The sequence below is a fragment of the Thamnophis sirtalis genome, unplaced genomic scaffold, assembly GCF_051295495.1.
Source record: "Thamnophis sirtalis isolate CommonGarterSnake01/CBP01778 unplaced genomic scaffold, rThaSir2_p1.2 scaffold_2, whole genome shotgun sequence".
Taxonomy (NCBI): domain Eukaryota; kingdom Metazoa; phylum Chordata; class Lepidosauria; order Squamata; family Natricidae; genus Thamnophis; species Thamnophis sirtalis.
The window spans coordinates 122,779,404-122,806,041 of NW_028261382.1; the positions used below are offsets into that span (position 1 = coordinate 122,779,404).

The following is a 26,638-nucleotide window of genomic DNA, read 5'->3' on the forward strand; positions in this document are numbered from 1 at the left end:
CAGTTGTCTTCCCTTTCTGATCTTAATATTTACTTTTCCCATCATCTTTCCAGTTTCAGGGTATACAACTGAACCTCATTTTTTGAGGGTCCACTCCAAATTGATAAAATCATCCTCTAATTTGGAGAGGTCAAAGGCATTTTAAGATGCGAAATGGAAAGCCTTAACCATCTGCAATACTTAAGGCATCCATTTTATTCTTTAATTCACCAAGCCTCAAAATGCAAAAGAAATTCTACATGAACAAGAAAATATGTATCCTGTCCATAGATGTCTCTAAGTCACAAACATAACAGAATGCCGGTCACTTATTCGAAAAGCTTTTTCTGCTTTGAGGCAGAGAGCCATCAAAATTATTTCTACTAATTTAATTTTTTTGCCACCTTCTTATAGAAAATAGTGGACTATATTTGTTATTGTTTCTCCAATTATATTATAGTGGCTTCTCCAGACTCTCTTCCAACCAAACAGTAGATAAAAATGGAAGGGAAGCTTGTGACAGAACGTAGCAGCAGATTTAACTATGTAACTTCCTTGGATTTTCTGAGCAGTTCAATTCATACTTGCAAGCTTACCAAACTGGAAGGACTCCCATTTATCTAGCTGACTATCTCACAAATGACTCTGGGTGGCTTACAATAAAAACAAAGAGTTTAAAAAAACTATAATAAAAGTAGCAATATTTAACAATGTGGCCATCTCAACAAGTTTCCATTTCCCTAATATCCCAAAACCTGTTGGCATAGCCATATCTAATTATGGAAAAGAATATTCCATTGTGGAAAAAACAATTGAAGTCTTCTTTTATTTGTATCTTAGATTCAGATATGCCTGATCATGATTTAGAACCGCCACGATTTGCACAGCTTGCCTTGGAACGTGTTTTACAAGACTGGAATGCCTTGAAATCAATGATCATGTTTGGCTCACAGGAGAACAAAGACCCGTGTGTATAGACACCATGTTTCAGTTACTTTGAAAATTTGCTTTGTGTTGTAGACGTGCAACTACATTTTATTCTCTTTTTCTCTCTTTTTTTGCTTTTTTCCAAGTCTTAGTGCAAGCAGTAGGATTGGTCACCTTTTACCTGAAGAACAAGTTTACCTTAATCAGCAGAGTGGTACTATTCGGCTGGATTGTTTTACACATTGTCTCATTGTGAAATGTACAGCAGATATTTTGGTAAGGCGTGTGTTTCTTTTTTCTTTTTCTTTTTTGGTATACATGGTGCCAGTTTTCTTTTTCAATTAAAAGCTCATATAATAATTTGAAAATCTAAGCTGTGATGTGACAGTTGTTTTCTTTAGCTTTTAGATACTTTGCTGGGGACACTTGTCAAAGAATTGCAAAACAAGTACACTCCAGGTCGCAGAGAAGAAGCAATTTCTGTTACAATGCGGTTTCTGCGTTCTGTAGCTAGAGTTTTTGTAATTCTTAGTGTGGAAATGGCTTCCTCAAAAAAGAAAAAGTAAGTTGTTTTTTAAAAAAATCTTTACTTAAATTAATATTGGGGTGAAAACTGCCACTGTATTTTTAAATTACATATACATGCATGTAGTTTTTTTTAATATGAACCTCAAGCTTCAGTTCAGTATAAAAGAAAAACAGAGAATGGCCCCCTGCGCTTTATAAATAAATGTCCCTTTCATATGGAAAACTTGTGAGTCACTAGCGTTTGTCAAAATAGGAGCAATTAAGAAAATATAATAATCATTTCCATTAGCTTTAAGCTATCTGATTGACAGCTGTTTTGGTTGTATAAATTAGATGGAAATGTAGCATATTATGCCTCTGATCATTACTATTTTAAAGACGGTGTATTGAAGTGTTTATTGGCGGAAATAATTTGGCATCATGTCTAATGACATGTTGCCACATGGTTCTACTTTTATTTATTTGTTTATTGTTTAAACAATATAGTGGTGCTTTTATACCTGTCAGATCTGTGGGTAGGTGCATTGGAGAAACTATGCATCTTCTTAACAAGAACTGAACAAACTCCTCCATGGGGTTGAATTAAGACAGGAAGACATATTTTATTTACATATTTTGCTATTTTTCCTGGTTTTCATTTTGCATGGCGTTTACATAGTCAGATTCCCGGGAACAAGTTTACTATTGAAGAAAAACAGACAAGGGTAATTGGGTGAAGAATTAAGGAATTATTTTAGTTCTATATTCCTAGATTTATCTACGAACAAAATAACAACAATAATTTTGCAAAATATGTCAAAAGTGGATTTTACAAGAGTTTGAAATATGATAGTAAGATAATCATATGCTGGCATATTGGGTGCAGCAAGGGAATAATTGAGGGTTGTTGTGAGGAAGAATCGTGGATTGGGAGGTGTAAAAGACATAATTGAGTGATCTATCAAGATACAGCAGTGCAGAAAAGGAGATGGAGCAAAGTCATAAAGGGATTTAAATGATGAGGAATCACACTGGACTAAGCAGGAAGCCAGAATTTAAGAAGGTTTATTTAATTAATAGGAGAGAAGTGACTAATTTGGGAAACAGAAGGCTTGATAGTAATTAATTCTGGATAATGTGAGAACAGTTCAGTAGTTCTGAGACCTGATCAGGGCTTTGACACATTTTTTTCTTCGAAAGGATTTTTTTTTTTCAGCATTATAGGAGGAGTTACAGTTTGACCATGGATTGAAAGTAAGGAGAAATTGCTGTAATTACATGGGTAGCAAAAGCATTAAATAAGAATAGTCTTGATTTTATATGTCTTTTATATTTTGGTCCCTTTGGAATTAATAGATTCCTTCATTTTTCCCTTTCCCAACTCTTTTTCAGCAACTTTATTCCGCAGCCAATTGGAAAATGTAAGCGTGTATTCCAAGCTTTATTACCTTATGCTGTAGAGGAATTATGCAATGTAGCAGAGTCCCTCATTATCCCAGTTAGGATGGGTATTGCACGTCCTACAGCACCTTTTACATTGGCAAGCACAAGTATAGATGCCATGCAAGGCAGTGAAGAGCTGTTCTCAGTAGAACCTCTTCCTCCACGGCCATCTTCTGACCAGTCCAGCAGGTAATGTCCAGCACGTAGCTTATTATGATTACATTCTTCTAAATGCAATGCCATATGCTCTTTGTCAGGTTGTCTTTGGTGCAGGTGAGTTTACTTTAAAGTAACAAATGGCAACCCCCCCTCCCCCCATGCATAAACACATAAGAGCAAACAGTAAAAGAGCTGGTTCACCAGTGTTATATATATATAAAGAGTCCAAAATGATTCTTTCTCTATATATTTCTTTATATAATTTAGCTATAGTTGAGGATCCCACAAATAATCCTCAACTTTTGACATGTCACTTAGTGACTGCTTGAAATTATGATGGGCTTCCCTGGGGTGCTTAAATCCAAAGCTCCCCTCCCCCCCCCCGGTCACATGAATGCACATGGGGCACTCGTGGCAGCTGGCACACATTTATTCACAGCCTCCTGCAGTCATGTAGTGAGCGCATAGTGAACCATTGGTTTGCTTAATGACTGGCGCAGAAAAGAAACCCAGGCTGTGGTTTTTGCTGTCTGCTTGTGCTGCTTCCTTAGCTCCAAAACTGGATCCTAAAACACTTTTCAGAACCTGGAAGGCAGCCTGCCAACCTAATTGACCCTTGACATTCTTCCTAGCAACTTTGGGGTTCATTTAATCAAGATACTCATCCAGAGACCCAGTGCTTGGAAAAGTGCCATAAGTTTTCTTCTCCATGGGTTCTTTTTTATTGTCTTTTGAGAAAGAAGAACATGACTTTGTTTTCCCACACTCCAAGTGTGCAAAGGAGAGAAAACCAAAGAGCAGCATTCTTTTGTTTCTGCTTCCTTGTTCTTATTTGGAAAGGAGGACTAAACGAAAAAAACATGCAGTTTGGGTGACATGTTTAACATAAGCTTTAACATTGCTTCACAATGAGAGCACTGGAGGGAGGACTCAGCAGGCACTAATTTTTGGAAACAGGGTGGCGTATTCAGATTGAACATAACTGGAACCCTATCAGATTATCAAAAATAATTTGCAGCTCTGTCACCATCAAAGTTGCTCACAGTTCCCAATCTAGTTTGAGAACCAGTGAATTTTTGTAATCTGAACAGAAGAAGCATATTCTTTGGAGATTAAATGATTATACCCCTCTTTGATTTGGATGACTCCCGACTTTCTAGCCTCCAAACTCTCTGGCCTTTACTAAGGCACTCAAGACCTGGTGCTTCCCCTGGACATAGAGTGAAGTTTAGGAGCGAGCCCATCTTGTTTTTGATCAGAAGTTTGCTAAGTGGCTCCCAACAGTGCTTGGTTGATTTTAATTTTCTAAAATGCGTTTTCCAGTTTGTTAACTCCCCAGAGTTTGGGCAGGCATATAAAGTCAGTTAGGTAACAAAAATAGTCATAGAAAATCTTCTCTCCATTGATCTATTTTTTGATGTCAAAATTATTTTTATGAGTATTGCTTTGTGTTTGTATTTTTTTAAAGGCTTTCTTCTCCCTTCTGTTTTCAGTTCCAGTCAGTCACAATCCTCATATATCATTAGGAATCCACAGCAAAGGCGGATCAGTCAGTCTCAGCCAGTTCGTGGCAGAGATGAAGAACAAGATGATATTGTGTCAGCAGATGTGGAAGAGGTTATTATTGTAATTGTTTTCAATACACAATGTTGGGTGTATTTCAAAATAAATACTGGTTTAGGATAATGTGAATTCTGTAAGCATGTGCACTTTTGCCTGTAAAGTTAATACTTCATAAACAATTATCTAACTTTGTAGACAGCCATATAAAATACTAGAAACACTGCCCTGTTGACTTCTAAGTATCCTGGACTCTGAAAAGAACAGTATAACCTATTGTGTGTTTTTCATTTCTCTTTGCTTTGGGGGATTCTGTTTGGCAGTTCTTGAACATAATAAAAAGCACATGCATAAAATATCCATAAAGGTCAGATTTATACCGTGTTTCCCCGAAAATAAGACAGGATCTTATTTTCTTTTGACCTCTGAAATAAGCGTTTGACCTTATTTTGGGGGTAGTCTTATTTTTGAGGTTCAGGAGGCAGTGAGTATGGTCACCACATGGCTGCTGCTGTGTTACAATATTTTCAGGGAGGGCTTATTTTTGGGGGAGAGCTTATTTCAGCACATGCGCTCAAAAGCCTGATTGGGCTTATTAACTGGGGAGGTCTTATTTTCAGGGAAATGGTATATACAATAAGTTCTAGGTCATTATATGTGTGACTTGATATTATACTCTTTCATGCCAGGTTGAAGTAGTTGAAGGAGTTGCAGGAGAAGAAGATCACCATGATGAACAAGAAGAACATGGTGAGGAAAATGCAGAAGCAGAAGGCCAGCACGATGAACATGATGAAGATGGTATGCTTTATCTCTGTCTTTGGTTGAGACTAGGCATAGCTATGGCCTTGTTCATGGTTACTCAAAGAATGCTGTAACATTTTCATTGAGGTTTACTTTCTAGCAAGTCTGTTGAAGTGCAGCATAAATTATCCTTGCATTAGTACTGTTATAAGTTAATAAGAACTGACCTTTCATATTGATTTCAGCTCTTCAATAAAAGATTGCAGAATGTATATATTTTATTCTAACACAATAAAGTCCACAGTTCATTTTACTTTGCCACAAAAGTGGTACAAATAATAATGTAACTTGCATATCTATCAAAAGCATTGAAAAGGATCATATTTACTAAATAGCACATCCCCAGCCTGTTAAGCTAGGGTTTAGAGAACTACTTTCTGTTACAAGCAAGAACATGGTGGAAGAAATGTGCAAATTTCCAATGTGATGGTAAATAGTGGGTGTGATTTAACCTAGTTTTTTTTTAAAAGAATCTGAATTATTTTGTAAACATTTTGTAATAGTTGCATACATTTCATTATACTTACCATTAGGAAGCGATATGGAGTTGGATTTATTGGCGGCAGCAGAAACAGAGAGTGACAGTGAAAGTAATCATAGCAACCAGGATAATGCTAGTGGGCGCAGAAGTGTTGTCACTGCAGCTACGGCAGGATCAGAAGCAGGTAATGTGCTTTGTGTCAGCTTCATTTTCCTGGGATGCCCCAATACAGTACATTGAAAAAATTGGGATAAGAGTTGCTTTAAGTTTGAGAGATTGTTTGAAAAGTGGAGAGATATTTTGTCTGCATAATATCGATATATGCCCGCAAGACTCTGAATAAGAGAGTTGCTTTAAATTAGATTGTTTTGAAAAGTGGAATGATGTTTTGTCTGCATATTATCTAGGATAAAAAGATGCCCTGAAGACTCTGAATATGAGTTACTTTAAAAAGTTATATGTTTTGAAAAGTGGAGAGATATTTTGTCTGCATATTATCTTGGGTGTAAAGATACTGTGATGCCTCTAGTATATTCCTTATGCTAGAAAATGGAATATAAATGCAAACATAAATCTTGTGAGTGATGTACATGGTATGGTATGCAAAAACAGAGTTGTGTCTATTGTTACAATTTTTAAAATAAAGACTTTATTATACATGCTGGAAACAAGGATTTCCAGTTTTCCAAACAAGGCTGATCTAATTGAAGCAAATGAGGCTAGGTCAGTTGAAATCAGGTGGGGCAGTGTGCATTCTCCTGATGTTGGACTATAACTCCAGCCATCTCATATCACTGAAAATACTAAGGCTAGTGAGATTGAGGTTCACTTGTTCAATTAAATTGCTTGCATTTGCTTTAAAGAGCCATTAAATTGCCCTTAGAAGATTTGCTCCCTCATAAAAATGTGAAACGATCAACTTTTATATATGCTTTCTTCATAGGCGCTAGTAGCGTGCCAGCTTTTTTTTCTGAGGATGACTCTCAATCAAATGATACCAGTGATTCAGACAGCAGCAGCAGTCAGAGCGATGATATAGAGCAAGAAACTTTTATGCTGGATGAGCCACTGGAGCGAACAACCAGCAGCTCTCATGCCAATGGTGCAGCCCAGGCCCCCCGATCCATGCAGTGGGCTGTACGCAACACCCAGAATCAGAGGACCACTAGCACTGCACCATCTAGTACCTCCGCTCCAGCAGGTATTTCAGAAGTGGTTTTTAAAAAAATTCCTAGTCTGACATTTTCTGATTCACTAATTTTTGTTACTGTTCTTAATGTAGATGCAAATTTTTACATGGTGTAACCCTGCAGAATTGTCTTTTTACCTGTCATGTGGTGCTTCTGTTGTTTAACAGTCACTTACAAGCATTTTAAGATGGAGGTTCTGCTTTGGTATAAATACTTGGGGTTTGCTTTTGTCTATTCCTTCCTCCCACAATGCTCTTTGTTTTCTCTCCCTTTAGCCAGTTCAGCAGGCTTAATTTATATTGATCCATCCAACCTGCGTCGGAGCGGAACCATCAGTACCAGTGCAGCAGCCGCAGCCGCGGCTCTTGAGGCGAGCAATGCTAGCAGCTACCTAACATCTGCAAGCAGTTTGGCAAGGGCGTACAGTATTGTGATACGACAAATATCAGATCTTATGGGACTAATTCCCAAATACAATCATTTGGTATACTCCCAGATCCCAGCTGCAGTGAAGCTGACATACCAAGATGCTGTGAATTTACAGGTACAATGCAGTGTGCTTTCTACACACACACACACACACACACACACACACACACACACACACACACACACACACACACACCATAAAAATCTGCCCTTTTCTCATTCCAACTCATAACTCCTTTTCTCTCAATAAATAGTTATTCATTTAGTCAGGATCTATTTACTTGCCTATTATTACTTTTTTTTAAAAAAATTGCTCTATATGCATCTTGCCTTGTTTTGAAATACTGGGTGGAATTTCCTCCCTGCATCACAGCAGAGAAATTCCTATAGTTCTTCCAGATGCTCTCAAGCTCTGCCAAAATAGGTTGGATCTGTACATACCAGCAATGGATACGCCCAAATACAAGCATGCACACAATGCATGAACCTAAGCCGTCCCACATGCCTATTCATTTGGCACATTCAAATGACTAGAAGTTCTCCCTCCCTCCCTCTCTCTCTCCTACTTTTCAGCTCTGCAAAATGGCACTGAAGGAAGGAAATCAAAGGCAGACTTATGTAAATAATTACAGAACTCCCTGGTCTGCAATTGTGTAAAGAAAAATACACATGCTGATAGAGAGACAATTAGGCAGTCTGCTAAAGATGCTACTCATTATTAACAAGGGACATTCCTTGCACTAGGCTCTGCTCTCTAGTGCCTGCAATTTACTTAGTTTATTTCAGTCTTCTCCCATTCTCCAGCCAGTTTTGCAAACCTATTTTGAAAACTTCTGGAAACTTCAGTCTTAAGATCTTTCAGTCAGAATGATTGAATAACAAAGACCGCTGGATAAACATTTCCAGCCATTGTTGTTCTTTTGCTATTTTGCACTCCTGATGCATTTCAAAGGTAAAATCCTAGCAGGAGGCTTATACTTGTGTGTGCCTGGGGTGCAAGAGGGGAACTGAAAACCTGGCATGGATTTCAGACTGGTTTTCTGGTCCAAATTTAAACTGCAGTTAGAAATTCCTTATACTTCTTTCCAATCTCTGGTTTCTTGGTTGGCCAAAAACATGATAAATGTCTGCTTGTAAATCAGGAAGTCAATAAAAGGAAAATTTAAGAAGCGATTCAGTGCTTCCAGAAACGTAAAAATAAATATTATTAGGAAAATTATCTACCTGTATTATTTGTATGTAACAAATGGGCAATAATAATGTTTTTAGAATTACGTTGAAGACAAACTGATTCCCACTTGGAATTGGATGGTGAGCATTATGGACTCCACTGAAGCTCAGCTACGTTATGGATCTGCACTTGCCTCTGCTGGAGATCCTGGCCATCCAAACCATCCTCTTCATGCATCACAGAACTCAACCCGGAGAGAGAGGATGACAGCACGTGAAGAAGCTAGCCTAAGGACTTTGGAGGGTAGACGGTATGTTAACAATTGTATGTTTTTTTAAAAAATCCTATAAGTAATATGTTTGTGCCAAAAAATTCAGAGGAGCAATTTATATTCGGGACGTATTTTATTTATAGTGTGGTCATATTTATGTAAATTAAGTGATAATATTTTGGATTTAACCATGATTTTTTTAAAAAAAACCCAGCAATTGTAGAACTGTAGAATTGTAATACTTATTATAATTGCAGGCGTGCTACATTGCTCAGTGCTCGACAGGGGATGATGTCTGCAAGGGGAGATTTCTTGAATTACGCCCTCTCCTTGATGCGTTCCCACAATGATGAGCATTCTGATGTTCTTCCAGTCTTAGATGTCTGCTCATTGAAACATGTAGCCTATGTCTTTCAAGCTCTCATTTATTGGATTAAAGCAATGAACCAACAAACAACTTTGGATACGCCTCAGCTGGAACGGAAGAGGTAGAAACCAGATCAATAATAGACAACTAGCTAGCTGAGCAGCAAGTTGTATTTTTTCCTCTATCTTTCCTTAAGATTAAATATATATTTTAGGATATATCATGCATTTGTGGCAGATATACATAATTATATTTTTATAAGATTACAGGTGCAGTTAATTCACAAATAAGGCAAGAATCTTTCCCATTATATTGAAAGATTTTTGAGAAACTCTCATAATTGTACCACCTTTAAATTGCTTATACATAGGTTTTTCATTTGAAAGTAGAATATTTCCTGGAATTCTTAGGTTACAGTTGTAATCCACTTTCTAATAACTATGGCCAATCAGCTTTGAAATACTGATTTTTGGTTTTATTGTTCTAAGTTGCTACAAGAGAGATCTGATAGAGCTTGCTAAATTTTACTCTTGGCTAGTTAAAATGGAATCTTTTTTTTAGGACTCGAGAGCTTTTGGAACTTGGCCTGGACAATGAAGATTCTGAACATGAAAATGATGATGATACGAATCAAAGTTAGTATTAATATGGCTTGGGGAGAAGAGAAAATGAATGGAGGCTTAATTATGCCTCACATGCCTTAAGGATTTGTTTTGAGGCTGAAGAATCTTATTATTAAAATTAATGCATTATTTTTTAGAAATAAATACAATAAATAAATAAATTAGAAATGTTTTTGAAAATACTTTAATTATTCCATTTAGCATAATAGAATTACATTTCAAGAATAAAAGCAGTCATCTCATAATGTATTGTCATTTTTGCATAAGTATTGAGACACATTAATGTAGTGAAGCAAATTTTGTTGTTTCACTAAAGGAAAAACACTTTTTAGTAGAGAAAAAGTATAAGTATTTCTATATGGGATGTTTTGCGCAAATACAGACTGACACATCATCATTTAGCAACCAAACGTAATTTCCAGGTATCTGGCTTTCAAGTAGTAATGGAAGATTGTTGTCTCCTACATCCTCATTTACTTGTTTGGATTGTTTTCCTTTTGGAAAGAATAATATTAATATGCATGGATGAGCATCTTAATATGCTCCTTGACTAATCTCTCTTTCAAAAAAATAACAATTTTGCAGAGCATGGTGGGAATAACTTTAGGCTTAAGTTCTGCTTGTTCATGCAGAGTGTTTCTTCACTTAAAATACAGGGAATTGGAATTTCTGGGGGATTAAGCCAGAACTTTGGAAATTCAATTTCCTAGACTCCAATGTTCATAGTTTTTCTGTATTTCAAGGCTTTCCTATGAGATCAGCATCCATATTCTTAATTGAGCCTCTCACCTCTTAGAATTTGAAGAGCTCAGTTGAGTATCAGTTAGAAGTAATATGCTAGAAATAATAATATCAATTTGTCACCTGAGAGATATGTGTTCAGTATGAAAAGAAATAAGATCTTGATAGCTGTGCTTGCAGGTGATGCTGTTGTATGTTCAAACCACCCTTCGTGTTTGAAAAAAGAAAGGAGGTTATCTTGAAGAAATTTATGCCTAACAAAACTTTTTTGCATGGAAGTGGTAAAGATATGCAAGAAGAAAGAGAACTTTGTATCAAAATAGTCATGTAGTATCAGTGACTGATGATTACAAAATTAGCTATTTCCAAGTGCTCCAAAATTGAATTGTTTCCTTCCTTCACATTTCTGCTTGCCAGGTACTACACTTAATGATAAGGATGAGGACTCCCTTCCAGCTGAAACAGGCCAAAATCATCCATTCTTCCGGCGATCAGATTCTATGACATTCTTGGGCTGTATTCCCCCTAATCCTTTTGAAGTTCCTCTAGCAGAGGCCATCCCTCTGGCAGACCAGCCTCATCTGTTACAGGTAGCCTTCAACAAGAACATTTATTTGGTGTGTGTACTGCTGTTCTGGCTCTTTACGATTGAGAGTTCAGGAACATATTGGATGACGTAAAATGACCCCCCCCCCTCCAATAGAGATCTGTCATTTCGCTAGTACTTTTGTTGAAATGTGGATGGTATATCAGAATACCATTCTGATATTCTTAACAACAGTAGAAATCAAGCATACACAAGATACCTCAGCAGCAGGTCAGACAAACCAACATATATTAGTGGGTTGGTTTTTTTTTTTACATTTACATCACTTTTGTATGCATGCTAGTTATAACATTTTTGATGCTATCTCCAAAGCAGATAGCAGATGCTATCTGCTTTCTTTTTGCAGACCATACTTATTAACCCATCTGCACAAAGGCAAACGTCTTTAAAAGTAATGTTAGCAGCTTATCTTCCAGGCAGTTAGGCAATAGTACCCGAATGGAGAAGATTGATCCTTTTTCCTTGTATCTGTGATCTGTGTCTCGCCTGAGGATAAATTCAACACAAAATGTTTACTTGCAGTGTGTGCCCGTAGTTCAGAGCTAATGCATCCTGTTTAATCCAGATTGGTTAAGACCTGGGTGGGGGGGACCCAGCAACCTTGTTGAAGATAATTAAGCTGTGGTGGTATGATTGAGGGAGAGTGGTGATGAGGAATGTCATAAGAGAATCCCATTGCAATTCAAATGATACCAGATTGGCCAAACCAATGTGGAGTATCTTCCGGAATGAATTTTATTGAGTTGGGTGTTCCATCTTCCATCTAATTTATTCCCCTACTTTCTAGGAGGCATGCAGATGTAGGGGATCCAGATTACAATTGTATATTTCATTTGTGGTTAATTAATGTCATCTATCATTAACTAGGGCTTGTGAAGTTGGCTTCAAACTGTAAATCTGCTTGAATTTATCCTTAATATTGATTCTGATGTATGACTCAGCCATGGAGTGACACAGAACAAATAGCATAGGAGAAAATTTTAATAGAAATAAGATAGATATGTCAGTACCGTTACACCACCTTCTGGTTAAATGATCAGGGTGTTATATTTATCTCAGTGTTCGTACTAATACTAATAATATTCATGGATACATTGTTTTTCAGCCAAATGCTAGAAAAGAAGATTTGTTTGGTCGGCCAAGTCAAGGTCTCTATTCATCGTCTGCCAATAGTGGGAAATGTTTATTAGAAGTGACCGTGGATAGAAACTGTCTTGAGGTATGAATTTGTTACGTGTATTAAATAATTCGTACAGCCTTTTCCCCTTTCCTCTATATCTTCTTGCTATTGCTATTCTGTTGAAAAAAACAGTGTAACAGTGTGCATGTTATCCTCCTCCACTTTCAGTGAACTTCCTGCCCTTGTGAGACCCCTGCCTTGGCTTAGAAAATTAGAAGACAATTGTCTTTCTTCTTTATAATTGCTACTCTTAAGAAGGTGCTGCCGTGTTGTTTTTATCTTGGTTTTGATTCCTTTTTAAAATAATTTTATTTAAGATTGTAATTGCAATAGTAAAAACTAATAGAGTAAAAGAAAGAAGAGTTTAAAAAAGGAAAAATGCAAAGGAAAAAAAAATTAAAGAATAGAAAGAGAGAGAAAGAAAAGTAAAAATATAGTGAAGAAAAAGAATATGTACAGAAGTGACTTCCAACCTTCATCACAAGTTAAACAATTTTAGTACATTTTCATCTCCTCTTAATTTACAACCTATGATTGCTTCATTCCATAGCCCAACTCTTTATCTATTAAAAAAAAAACCAAAGCATCATCATTTGAGTCCTGGTGTTATAAAAAGTCTGTTAAGATTTGTCAGAAATAATAATATATAATTTTTAATCTGGATCAAAGAACTATTCCTTGTTTATCCAAAGGATTCGAATAACTTTAAATTAGTAAATAAGCAATTTCTGAGCAGAAATTAGAAGGTATGCAAGCTTAGTATCCTTTTTAACCACATGCTGGTTTGAGCATGGCTATTTTGTCATCTCCCATAGTCAAAATCTGCTAAAGACCATTGTCTTGTAATCTCCTTGTGAGGAGCAACTTCTGGAGCACTTGTGAGTAAAAAAAAAAAAAAAAGTACTTTCCGTCACACATAGGTTTTGATAGGTTTCAAAATGCTATTTTGAAATACTGCATGCCCTTGTAGATTATATTCAAATTGTGGTCAATTCTTAGCAACCACATAGATAAATTTTCTCCATGATGATTTGCCCCCAACCTTGTCTTTCAAGTTTTCTAATGGTGCACACATCATCCCTTAACTGAGTACATCCATTTTCTGGTCATCCTCTTCTTTTCATTCCTTTCATATTTCCCATATTTGTGTCTTGAGTGAGAACTCCAGGTTGATCTAAGCAATGATCCATTTGGTTCCCCCCCCCCCACCTTAAGAAGAATTAAAATTTGCTGCTTATGCTGTCTTCACTTACCAACTGCACTTTCACTGACCCTTCAAAATTACAATAGCACTAAAACACGAGATTTATGATTAGCCCTTGAAATTGTGGCTGTTCCACTGTCCCAGCAATCAAAGATGGTGATTTGTGTCCTTGGCAACTGACATATATTTACATTGTGGTGTCCTGAAGTCACATGGTTGCCATTTGTGATCTTTACAGCAGGCTTCTGGCTAGCAAAGTCAATGGGGAGACCATTAGTAAATCCAAAGTTATTGCAGAACATTGCACTTAACAAAGACTGCCAGTAGCGCTGAAGTGACTTAATCAAACTGGGCATGGTCACCTGACACTTCATTTAATGATTGCATCACTTAATGATAGAATTGTTGGTCCCAACTGTGGTTGGTCCGTGGGGACTTTAGGCAACTGAAATTTCTGATCCCACAGATTTCTTTGAAAACTCAGCACTCTTAAGTGTGATTTTTCAGAACCGTATTATCTTGAAAGCGTATGAATTATTTCAAAAGCATTTTAATATCCTTTTCAATTAGGTTCTTCCAACCAAGATGTCCTATGCAGCCAATTTAAAAAATGTGATGAGCATGCAGTATCGGCAGAAGAAAGAAGAAGAACAAAATGTGCCATCAGAAGAATCCGAAGGTTCAAAGCCGGGGCCGTCAGCACACGATCTTGCAGCACAACTGAAAAGCAGTTTATTGGCAGAGATTGGGCTAACTGAAAGTGAAGGACCTCCTCTAACATCCTTCAGGTAGCATTGTTTAAAGAAGAAGTAAAGATGTAAATTTCAGTGGGGTTACGGAAGTTGTCTGGCTGGGGGAATTCTGGGAATTGAAGTCTGAGTTAGATGGCAAAACGAGAGAGAAAGAACAAGTGGCATCTACTCCTCCTGGGTGTCCCTATACAGCCCACTGTGTAGTTTCAGGATTATAATAGAGACCTCTCTCTCTGCCTATTGAGGAGTTATAGGTCCTACTAACTTTCCAGTGTAGAGAAAAGGTCTGCATCTTCCTGCAGCAACACACAGTTTGGGCTTGGGAGGAATTGAAATAGGTAAGCTGAAGTGAGGCATTTCTGAAAAGCAAAATAGACTTTTCCCAGTATCAGAGAATTCAAGACTTAGGACAGAGAAAAAGCAGGTATGAGGATAGAGGAATCTTGAGATTCTGAAAATCACAGGATGCATATTGTGTATCTGTGGGAGTATGAAAAACAAGGGAAAGATTATGTCTGAGGAGGAGAAGAAACATGCTTTATTATTAGGTGCCAACAGATAATCATCAATATAAAACAGCTCCCTGCCCAGTTTGTTCCCCGTCCTGTCTACATGATTAATTGGTTTTCTTGCTTTTTAAAAATAATAATGCTAAGAACACAATTTTTAGAATGGGCTTTGGAAGCAAAAGTTAAAAGAACTTATTGAATGTTCAACAACAGACTCTCCACAGTTCAGATTTGATAAGGCAAGCAATTTTGAATTGTGGCTTAGTTTGCCATTGAATTGGGTGGCAGGAATAGTAATTTTTAAAAAAATATTATTTATTTTCTTGCCTGGGTTAAAACACTCCTTGATTTCATTTGTAGGATAAATGTTTCCTTAATCTTGCTAGAAAAGCAAGATATATAAAAGACTGCCTTCTTGATTAATTGTTTGTATATTTGTTTCACAGGCCACAATGTAGCTTCATGGGAATGGTAATTTCTCATGATATGCTGCTTGGACGTTGGCGTCTTTCTCTAGAGTTATTTGGAAGAGTATTCATGGAAGATGTAGGAGCAGAACCTGGATCGGTATGTTTTTGTTTTGTCAATCGAAGGGCCACTTGGTTGTATTGTGGGATTTTTCTTCTATTAATGCATACATTATCTTTGTAGATCTTGACTGAATTAGGTGGTTTTGAAGTGAAAGAATCAAAATTCCGCAGAGAAATGGAAAAGCTGAGAAATCAGCAGTCTAGGGATTTAACATTAGAGGTAATGAAATTGATCTTTCTTATTTTAGTTTGATTTAAAAGATGGCATGTAGTGGAATATCCTGTTTTTCATTTCAGCATTTAGGGTATAAAATTGATCTAACATCCAAAATCATTTCAGAGAAAGTGACAGAATAGATTTCAGAATAGGTAAATTCTAGGAAGGTCCAAGAAATCTGCCAGATTTCTGTGTAAGTTAATTAGCAAGATCTGCCATAATGGATTCCGCCATATTATGGAAAGTGTTATTGAATGGAGTCACAAACTTCTGTTTTTTTTATTTTTTTGAAGTAAGTAATCTGCATTTGCACACACATAGCATTAAAACAAGTTAGCAAAAGAAAAAATGTGTTAGAAAAAGAATTTGGGGGGATTTATATCACAAACTACACATGTATACAAAAATTCTGTATGTCAGAAAAAAATACCAATAAAAGTTGTAAAATTATTAATTTTTTAAAATAAAAACTTGGTACACTAAAATAATATTCTATATTAAAGGACAGTAAAACAGTTATCTAGCCATCCAAAACATAGCTGAAAGCCAGTTTAAGTCAGTGAGATGATAGACTGTTGATCATAATGCCACTGAGACTACATGAAATCTGGTTTTGTAGGGTTGTATGTGTGTATTTTGGTTAAAAATTGGTTAGGATGCTAATTAAATTAGAAACTCTGAGGAAGGTGGACAATGAATAAAACATATCAGCGTAAATCTCTCAAGCCATATTTTTCAGTTCATCAAGAAATACCAGTCTACAATATCAAAAGACCATTTAGATGCTATCAGGAAACCCAAAGATTAGCTAAGTTGCCAGGTGGTATAATAGCCAGTATTAGGACTTGGCTGAACCTTCTAGAACAAGAATGCTACAGTTAAGAAGTCCATTTCTCCCATTTCCATATAATACATATAGCTCTCAATAGTGAGAAGCAAAGAAGAGCTTACTTGGCGAGCTATTGAGTTATGTACCATATTTTTCGGAACTTTTTTTCCCTTAAAAAAAAAAAGCTGAAAATCTGGGTGCGTCTTATACACTGAATACAGCATTTTTGCCTCCCGAAACCCCGCCCCCTTCACCAAAATGGCAGTGTGCATAGCCTTTAGGACAGTGTTTTTCAACCACTGTGCCGCGGCACACTAGTGTGCCGTGACATAGTGTAAGGTGTGCCGTGGGAAAAACACTTTATATATAGTCAATATAGGCACAGAGTTAAAATTTTTTAACATTTTCTAATGGTGGTGTGCCTCGTGATTTTTTTCATGAAAAAAGTGTGCCTTTGCACAAAAAAGGTTGAAAAACACTGCTTTAGGAGCCTTGCAGAGTGCTCCTGGGGGCTAGGGAGGGCAGAAATGAGCAAAAAACGGGCTGTTTTTTGCTCAATTTTGCCCCTCTTCCAGCCCCCAGGAGCACTCTATAAGCTTCCTAAAGGCTATATACATACTCTTTTTTTGACAAAAAAGGCCCATTTTTGCTTGTCTTTTGGGAGGGCCACCACCCAGGAGCACTTTACAAACCACCTAAAGGTTATTCATGCCCTTTTTTGGAAAAAAAAAACATGGGCCTTTTTTTTGCAAAAAACGGGTCATTTTGGGGAGGTCTTCAGAGTGCAAAAACTTTTTTTTTTAAAATTGCTTCTTCAAAACCTAGATGCGTCTTATACTCTGAAAAATACGGTATATAGAGAGATAATTGCGGTCTTGAATATCAAAACCCCAACTTATTTAGAGCTTTAAATATCATTGCTAACACCTTGTAATGGACCTGTATTCTATTGGAAACCAGAATAGTTTAGATAAAATTGGTGTAATGTGGTTCATGTATAATATTCCCTATAGTAGCTGAGCCACTTTGTTCTATGCTACTTCCAGATTTCAGATCTGAGAATAGAGAGCCAGTTAAGGCACCAGGCTGGAAAGTGGGAGACTCTGAGCTCTAGTCCTTCCCTTAGCCATGAAAGCCTGATGGATGTCCTTGGATTAGTCACTCTCTCTCTCAGCCCAATTCACCTCAAAGGATTGTTGTTGTGGGAAAAATAGGAGGAAAGTGTGTTGGATATATTTGCTGCATTCAGTAATTAGTAAAAAATAATAAAGGCAGGATAATACATATGTGTGTACACACACACACACACACACACACACACACACACACACACACACACACACACACACACACAAAAGCCCTAGTCAACAAATGAGCCCCACCCACCATCCAGGCCGTTACAACATGAAACAACAATGTACACACAGCCAGCACCAATCAACACCAATCTACCAATCATGATACAACCACAATCACTCCACTTACTGAAACAAAGCCAGTACTCCATACCCCCCCCCCACCATTTATAGAAAGACGACAGCTCCGATCACACTTTAAGCCCAAAACCCAGCCTGAAGATGGTGAGTGAGACCTCACTGAAACATTGCCAAGACAATATCAATCTTACATGGGAATAGACCCGAATACAACAAGACCAGCATATCTACACCCGTGAAAATCTACACACACACACACACACACACACACACACACACACACACACACAGTGTCACAACCCCTGGTATGCCCCAATTATGGGAGGAAGCTAACTGCTTCCATTCTCTGTCCATCGGCTCGTCACAAGAGACCATCAATATATATAAAATTGATTCTCAGCTATAGACTTTGGAAGGATCAAGCAAACCAAAAAGTTCCAACTACATGTACATAGTAACTCAGAATAATTGAATCAATATGTGACAGTCTCAGTTGAGGAAAAGTTAGATGGATTTGGGGTATTTCAAAATGGAGTTTTTATTATATTTCCTTCATTGATTTTGCTAAATGGTATCTTGGGAGATCCTAAGCTAAGGAAATTTGTTGTTCATCCTTAATAGCACTGATTTCTAATATTTTAAAATATAATTTCCTGACATTTATTATTACACTACATGACTTTTTATGTTAAAGAAAAATACTGAAACAGTACTAATGATACAGTTTTAATATCATTTTGAATCTGATATCACCGTAGTGATCTTCTAACTCATATTCCTCTGATTCTTTTACTGAAACAGCTCATGGACAGCTGATCATTCTTATTACAGTCATAACAACTTTCTGAATAATTGGTGAATGGTGCTCTGAGAGATGTTATTGGGCAGACTTTGAGAGGGAGTGTAGTCATATGAAACTAGTGTTTGTTCTTCCTTTTTCTTCAGAGGTTTAAACTCTTATTCTGATATGTCTGCTAGGTTGATCGGGATAGAGACCTTCTGATTCAGCAAACAATGAGGCAGCTCAACAATCACTTTGGTCGAAGATGTGCTACCACTCCAATGGCTGTCCATAGGGTAAAGGTTACATTTAAGGATGAACCAGGAGAAGGCAGCGGTGTGGCACGAAGCTTTTATACTGCTATTGCACAAGCCTTTTTGTCAAATGAGAAACTGCCAAATCTGGATTGTATTCAAAATGCCAACAAGGGGACACATACAAGTAGGTATCTCAAAGAATATGATTTATATGTTATTTAACATGTATGCATTTGCCAAAGAGAAGGAAAAAGGTTATGCTGTAGTCTAGTAAGATGTTTTAATGGTCAAAAGTAAGAGTCTAAATTGTGTAGTAATATTGTTCTGCACACTTGATACAAATTGCCCTATGTGCACACAAAAACAAAATCTTACTTGTAGAATAGAATGCAGTTTTCTGCCTAATCAGTTATAGAAGAAAGTTACTAAATAGGGTTAATAGGAAGGAATTGTCAGAATTTCCCCATATTTCACGCGTATTATTTTGAAATAAAAGGGGCACCCCTCTGTTATGCCCCCATCGCAGTCTGAATCCGAGGGGGAAGACAAACAGCTGACAGAGAGCAGGAGAGTGACTCTGTTGGCTGTGGAGGAAACTGGGGAAGGGCAAAGTCAGGGTAGAGCAGGAGAGAGGTAGAACAAGGGAGAGGGGGTTCAGATGAAGACCAAGGCCCACCCCCTCCTCATCCTAGGGCACACAGGGAAGAACAGAGAAGAGTAGCTTATGAGGGAGAAAAGGGCCCCGATTCCCTTCACAAGGCACACTTGGGGATGGAGTTTAAAGGAGATGCAAATGGGAGGGGCAGTTGTCGAGAACACACACTGATGTGTGTTAACTGTTTATCTGAGTTCCTGGCATCCTCCCAACTGGTTTGTTTTACTGCCGTGCTACTTCACTTTTGGAACTCCTTATCTTGCTTGCCCTATCGGATTAATTACTTTATCTTGCCTTGTTGGATTTATAGTTGGAAGTTTTCTGCTTACAACATTTGGACTGGAGTATTTTGAGCCAAAGGCAGTTACAGGTTTGTGGAAGACCTTTTTTCCAGGTCGGAGAGTTGAAAGGGACATTGGGGGCACAGTTGGGGGCACAGTTGGACTCATACTGGTTCTCTGGTTGTGTTGCCTTTGTGCCATGTCCTGGATCATCACACACTCTGTTACTAACAGATTTATTAATAACATTCAGCATAGAAGAAATACCAAAGGAAGAATAAGGAAAAAGAAACAATGTTATGTAGGGAAATATACGTATTCTATTTCAGTTGCATGTATTTGGGCCTACCATCCATTTAGAAATTGTTTGAAGTTAGAGGCATTGGAAAAAATGTGAGGACTGACATATGTCCAGTCCTCACATTTTAACTGTCACAGCATCGTCACAATCACATAATAAAAATTTGGGTGCTTGGTAACTGGCATGTAGTTGCAACAATTGCAGCATCCCAGTGCCGTGTGATTGCCATTTGTGAATTTCCCAGCTAGCTTCCAAAACACAAAGTCAATGGGAAAAGTCAGCTTTCTATAACAAAAACATGATATACTTAACTACTGCAATGATTGGTTAACAACCATGGCAAAAAAGGTTGTAAAATTGGACACGATTAACTTAACAACTACCTTGCTTAGCAACAGAAATTCTGGTCCCAGTTGTGGTCATAAGTTGAGGACTAACTATATTGTAAAGGCCTTGAGAATTAATAATACTTTGAAGCAAGGAAGGATTCACAAATTCTCCTGCAGTGTATTATATTTTTTGAACTAGAATAAAAGTCTTCTAAAATGTTGCTTAGAATGGGGAGGTAAAATTAGATGAAAAATTGTTATTGCATCAGTTCTTAAACCTTTTGTAGAAAGCTTCCAAACTTAAATTTTGTATTCTTCTTCCTCTCACAGTTCATAATTCTTTGTATTAGTTATGATTCTTATAGGAAAACCTCTGTACAAACTTGACTGTCTCTTCAGGTCTAATGCAGAGATTACGGAACAGAGGGGAGAGAGATCGAGAAAGGGAGCGGGAGAGAGAAATGAGGAGAAATAGTAGTGGGTTGCGAACTGGTTCTCGAAGAGACAGAGACAGGTAAGTTGTCCCCCTAACATATAAATTTTGCTCAGAGAATTTTCTGATGTTAATTTCTAGTAATAGGGAGCAGGATAGGACTTAAGAGCAGGGTATAAATAACTCTCTAAAACATCTTACAGAATCAAGGATTCAAACATAAATAAGAGGTTCTGTCTTGCATTGAAGTACAAACAAAAGGTGGAGCAGAGACTGATGTCCTATCCCTTTAACAGAACAAAAACCTCATTTTTATTTTCTTAACACAGTCCCACAATTCAGTATCTTGGTCGTATGGGGAACAACAATAATTTCTGATAAAGAACGTTTGTGTGTGTGTGTTTTAAAGGGATTTCAGGAGGCAGCTGTCCATTGACACCAGACCTTTTCGACCTGCATCTGAAGGAAATCCTAGTGATGACCCTGATCCTCTTCCAGCACATCGACAGGCCCTGGGTGAAAGACTTTATCCCCGTGTACAAGCAATGCAACCTGTGAGCTTGCGCCTCTCTACTTGGGGAGGGCACTATTTTTTTCTTTTTTTAGAAAATATTCTAACCTGTTTTATTTGAGGGTTTTATATTCTTTGCCTTAGTTTGTCCTTGGATGTTTCATAATTGGTGTCGAACATACTATTATAACAAGACAGCTTAATATGCCACAATCTGTAGTAGAATATATTTATTTAATGAATGTATATAGCTATAATATAAATAATCTTAGACCTTGGACAATATAAATAAAACAATTGTGCATGTATAAAAAAAGATCCACGTTTGGACGAGCTTCATCTTTTAATAATTAGGTCAGCATTCAATGCAAGGATTGTGTTATCTTATGAGTAACATGTAGATAACATGCCTCCTCTGGGCAAGACCCAAGATCACTCCCATACCAACCTACCTGCCATCCCTTTTTCTGAATGCCAAGTTAATGGCTATTAAGTTTGAAAAAGCCTCCCATTAAAATAAATTTCTGGGTTAGCATGGATCTTGTGAATATTGCTGTATCTAAGAACAGAATAGACTGGTAGATTTTAATTAGCATTGTGACTGTTTGTGGCATGTATCCTCGGAAAAGGCTCCAGTTGGAAATCTGGAGGGAATAGTTTTCATTATTGCTTCACAAAAAATCAGAAGGGTTGAGAAGGATGGCTGTAAGATAAAACTGGAAACAAGCAAACCTAAATATAGAAGCATTGATAGATAACTAGAAAAAATCGAAGGCTGGAACAGAATTTTTTCTGAGTCTGAATGTGTTAGATTAATTTGCTTATTGGGCTCTTTTTGGATAAACCCCAGAAAAATAATTCTTCTACATTTTCCATATTATTTGAATTCAGAATAAATTATATTTTACTATCTGGATTTGCCCTTCCTATGTCTGGAACAGAAATTTCCTGGGGCCAAATCCCATCCCATTTATCCTGTGGTTCTCTACCAATAATTTTAACATATTGGGAAGCAGACAGGTAGCAGATTTTTTTTCTGCATAACTAGAATAATAATTAGGTGGAGGGAAAAAGTGTAAGCATTGGAAAATAAATATAAATTACATCTTTTCAGGCATTTGCAAGCAAGATTACAGGCATGCTATTGGAATTGTCACCTGCACAGCTGCTTTTGCTATTAGCAAGTGAAGATTCCCTTCGAGCAAGAGTGGATGAGGCTATGGAGCTCATCATTGCACATGGGAGGTAATTTAATATTCATGAGAATTAAAATATGCACGTGAATTTCAACTATGGTAACGATTAGCTAAAAGTTCCTAAAGCCAAGGTTACCTCCTCCATATTTATAAAGCTTACCTCCTCCATATTTATAAACAAATGGCTGAAAATTCATCCCAAATTTTAGACACATCATCTACTATTACACAAAATTTTGGATCTTTTTGATAGTGGAAGGGTCTCTTATTCTATCATAAGGCGCAACCACAGCATGCAAAAATGATGAAATATATATTGTGACATTGTGACACAAACTCTTCTTGTTATGTACTTGGGTGCAGTGTGTAGCACAAGTGCAGAAAGGGCAACATTTGTTCACAATCTGTTTTATTGTCCTCTTGCCTTCCCCCTAGCATCTGTGTCTACTAGTTTTGTGTTGTGGCTATGTTTAGAGATTCCAAAGAGGGTCTTTGAAATTTCTGCAAGATATGGAGAACGCTTGTAGGTATGATAAGTATATGAATAGTGCAGTTTCTGCTGATTGCTGCTTTGCTTTCCTCTATCTGTAAACATTATATTGGCTCAATGTAATTGATTTTTATTCTTTCCAAAGGGAAAATGGAGCTGACAGCATTCTAGACCTTGGCTTGTTGGATTCTTCTGATAAAGTACAAGTAAGAAACATCTGTAGACAATGCCTTTATTAATTTACTGTTTAAAGATGTCTCAAATACCTAAAATAGAGAAATTCATTTCCAAGAAGATTTTTTTAATTCACATTCATGAGACCAGAAATCATATGTATTCCCAGAGTCAACAAATTAAATAACCATAATAATTAAATTAATTTAATTTAATAATAATTAATTAATTATTAATTAAATAACCAAATAAAAGAATCTCTCAAATTCCATGAAGCCACGGCAGTTGGTGTTCTGAACAAGAGAGACTACATGCAGCATATTATCACAACTTGCTCTTGCAATACTTACAGCCTCAATTTTGTCATGGAAATTGATCATACAGCTAGTCCTCATTTGGTGATTGCCTCATTTAGGGACCATTCACATTTTGGGCAGTGATGAAAAAGTAACTTTATGATCAGTCGTAACATTTACAACCTTTGTAGATCTATAAAACAAAGGAAAACTGAAATAAAATTATAAGCGCAATTGACATGTCACTTAGTCGCTGCTTAATGATCAAGTTTCTTGTCCCATTCATGGTATTAAATGAGGAGTATCTGTAACAAGTTTCTATGCCCAGCAATGGTTTCATTTACTTAGTCTTATACCTGAGAAACAGGTGGCATAAGATTAGCTGTTTTCCCTGTTAAGATGAAAAAATTGTATCTGGATTGAATACATAGTGAACTCATTCAGACAACACTTTTCTTCTTAGTTTCATTTCACAGTATTTTGCATGCTATCTCTTTACAAATTATTGTTCATTTGTTCTTTCCTTATGTTGAATTGATGAGAGCGTACAAGCCTAAACCTTTTTTTTTTGCATATCTGAAAACTAGTTATTAGAAAGAAATTAGACTATTCCTTTTAGTTTTTATTTGCTTGAAGAGATGACACGAACAAAACTAAAGCAGAGTCCATATTTTAGAAACTGCTAGATAACTACATAGATGTACTGGTATATTATTAGATTAGCATTTGTTTAAATCACCTTTTTGAATGGCATATTTTGAATATATAGTTCAGTACTAAAGAAGTCAGTTTTTATTTCTATTGTGTGTTTCTTTTAAAAAGGAAAATAGAAAACGACATGGTTCTAGTCGTAGCGTTGTGGACATGGAATTAGATGATACAGATGATGGTGATGATAATGCACCACTGTTTTATCAACCTGGAAAACGAGGTTTTTATACACCAAGGCCAGGCAAAAATACAGAAGCCAGACTGAATTGCTTCAGAAATATCGGCAGGTAAAATATCCTCTAGATGAGTGAATTGCTTTCAGAGAGAAAAACAATTTGAAATGTATATATGACAGTAAGTGTAATAAGATAGGGATTTTCAACCAAAATTTGAAAATAATGACTCTTTTGTTTCTTAATACTTCTATTTTGATATTGTTAGCAGTTTTCTGTTAAAATATTAACTGCTTTCTACTGATTTTCAGAATTCTAGGGTTGTGCTTGCTGCAAAATGAACTATGTCCGATTACATTAAATCGACATGTAATAAAAGTTCTTCTTGGCAGAAAGGTAAGCATCTCTTAGTGATTTAGTATAGGGCTGCTGCATTATGTGATGAAATTTGTCTTCAGCTAAAAATGTAAGGCATTGCTCCCATGACATCCATCCTTCTGTTTAAAATGTATGTTCCCTTCCTTACTATCAGATACTTTTCTGGATAAAGGTAATAATATTTCAAAAACCTCCATTTCGGGTATAATGCAGAACTACATATAAGATATTAAGTGATTTTTTTGGTAGATCATTATAGTTTGTCTCCTAAATCTTTCATTCATAATCTTCTAAGCAGAAGTGTCATCAAACAACTAAAATAAGCCATTATTTTTAAAACAAAGTAGAATTCCAATTTTAGCCTGCTGGAGGTCACAAGGTCAGTTGGTCATAAACCCAAATTAGATGTAACAATCCGTTTGAGAACTAATCTATGCCCATATACTCCACCTTTTGTGCTTATATTGTGATTTATTTAACTTTTTGATCAGGTAATAGAAATGTTGTTCTTAAAATAGATATGAGAATAATAGTTGTAAAATCTTGCAAAAGTTCCAACGATAAGCTTACCTGTACAGTGGAACATGAGTAAATGTTTGATGATTACTTTTTACTTTCAGGTTAACTGGCATGATTTTGCCTTTTTTGATCCGGTTATGTATGAGAGTTTACGGCAACTCATCCTCGCTTCCCAAAGCACAGATGCTGATGCAGTTTTTGCAGCAATGGACTTAGCTTTTGCGATAGACCTGTGCAAAGAGGAAGGTGGAGGACAGGTAGGCCCAAACTACTGTGGTTAATGTTACTTCCTCAGAATCTCTCTTAATGTTAACATCAATAGATACTTCAGTAATTTTAGTGACAAATGTAAGCAAGACTAAGATGAGTTGTGAATAAGTGATGGTTACAAAGCCTTTAATAATATTTTAAAAATAATTCTGTGTTGCATTATTTTTCTAGGTTGAACTTATTTCCAATGGTGTAAATATTCCAGTCACTCCTCAAAATGTGTATGAATATGTCCGTAAATATGCAGAACATAGAATGTTAGTAGTTGCAGAACAACCTCTACATGTAAGTGATGTGAAATCTTCTTGGAATTTGATGCACTTTTTCTTAGTATTGTTCTGTAATCTGTAAAGAAATATAGTTGAATGGATAGATACAAACTTTTAAGCCATCTATGAAATATCACATTTCATAAAACATCCAGAAAATCTGTCGCAGAAATACTTCTCTTAGCATCAGCAGTATATCTGTATGAAATTTAGAATTAGCATAGTAAATACTGTTCTTCCTCCTGATCCATTATGAATAAAGGTGAACAAATCTGCCAATTTCCCATTTGATTCTTAATTTTTCTGCTATTCTGTTTCTTGAAAAAAATTGTACTTATTCTCAGTTAAATTTGGATTGGCCTTGATAGCTGAACCAAAACTTGTTGTAAATAATATTCTGCTTCTCTGTGAGCCCAGTTTCCCAGAGTAGCTCTCTTGAGGCTGAGGACAATTCCAGCTGGTCCCTTGATTCCAGAACATAAAATAGTTAACTTCAGGTAAATATGCAGAGGACATCACACACACCCCTCTCTACTTTATCTCTGGGTCTGGATGACGTGAAGCAAAGGATTACTCTGGGAAGGTGTTGCTGCAGTTTGTGACAAGAACTTGTGTATCACAGCAAGGAATCTTGAATTGCATTGTAACCCAGGAGTGTACAATTGAGTGCTAAAATTCTGTTTCGGGTGGCTTTTTCA

General features: G+C 36.7%; 1 protein-coding gene across 7 annotated transcripts in view; it reads left to right on the forward strand.

The window, feature by feature from the left end:
• The window catches only part of UBR5 (ubiquitin protein ligase E3 component n-recognin 5), an 83,490-nt gene that overhangs the window by 54,233 nt on the left and 2,619 nt on the right, over positions 1–26,638 (forward strand). For 4 of the 7 annotated variants that reach the window (XM_014068785.2, XM_014068786.2, XM_014068787.2 and 1 more), the window contains exons 31-57: positions 820–946; positions 1,053–1,182; positions 1,308–1,468; positions 2,806–3,045; positions 4,509–4,632; positions 5,265–5,376; positions 5,913–6,044; positions 6,804–7,061; positions 7,326–7,594; positions 8,749–8,960; positions 9,179–9,409; positions 9,850–9,923; positions 11,070–11,242; positions 12,365–12,478; positions 14,214–14,431; positions 15,351–15,471; positions 15,556–15,654; positions 18,895–19,138; positions 19,920–19,979; positions 20,920–21,034; positions 21,363–21,507; positions 22,579–22,709; positions 23,296–23,356; positions 24,443–24,618; positions 24,816–24,900; positions 25,503–25,658; positions 25,843–25,956. In XM_014068785.2, the coding sequence (XP_013924260.1) occupies positions 820–946; positions 1,053–1,182; positions 1,308–1,468; positions 2,806–3,045; positions 4,509–4,632; positions 5,265–5,376; positions 5,913–6,044; positions 6,804–7,061; positions 7,326–7,594; positions 8,749–8,960; positions 9,179–9,409; positions 9,850–9,923; positions 11,070–11,242; positions 12,365–12,478; positions 14,214–14,431; positions 15,351–15,471; positions 15,556–15,654; positions 18,895–19,138; positions 19,920–19,979; positions 20,920–21,034; positions 21,363–21,507; positions 22,579–22,709; positions 23,296–23,356; positions 24,443–24,618; positions 24,816–24,900; positions 25,503–25,658; positions 25,843–25,956 (4,082 nt within the window). The remainder of the gene's footprint in view (positions 1–819; positions 947–1,052; positions 1,183–1,307; positions 1,469–2,805; positions 3,046–4,508; positions 4,633–5,264; positions 5,377–5,912; positions 6,045–6,803; positions 7,062–7,325; positions 7,595–8,748; positions 8,961–9,178; positions 9,410–9,849; positions 9,924–11,069; positions 11,243–12,364; positions 12,479–14,213; positions 14,432–15,350; positions 15,472–15,555; positions 15,655–18,894; positions 19,139–19,919; positions 19,980–20,919; positions 21,035–21,362; positions 21,508–22,578; positions 22,710–23,295; positions 23,357–24,442; positions 24,619–24,815; positions 24,901–25,502; positions 25,659–25,842; positions 25,957–26,638) is intronic. The other 3 variants (XM_014068791.2, XM_014068790.2, XM_014068788.2) reach the window with 2 other exon arrangements.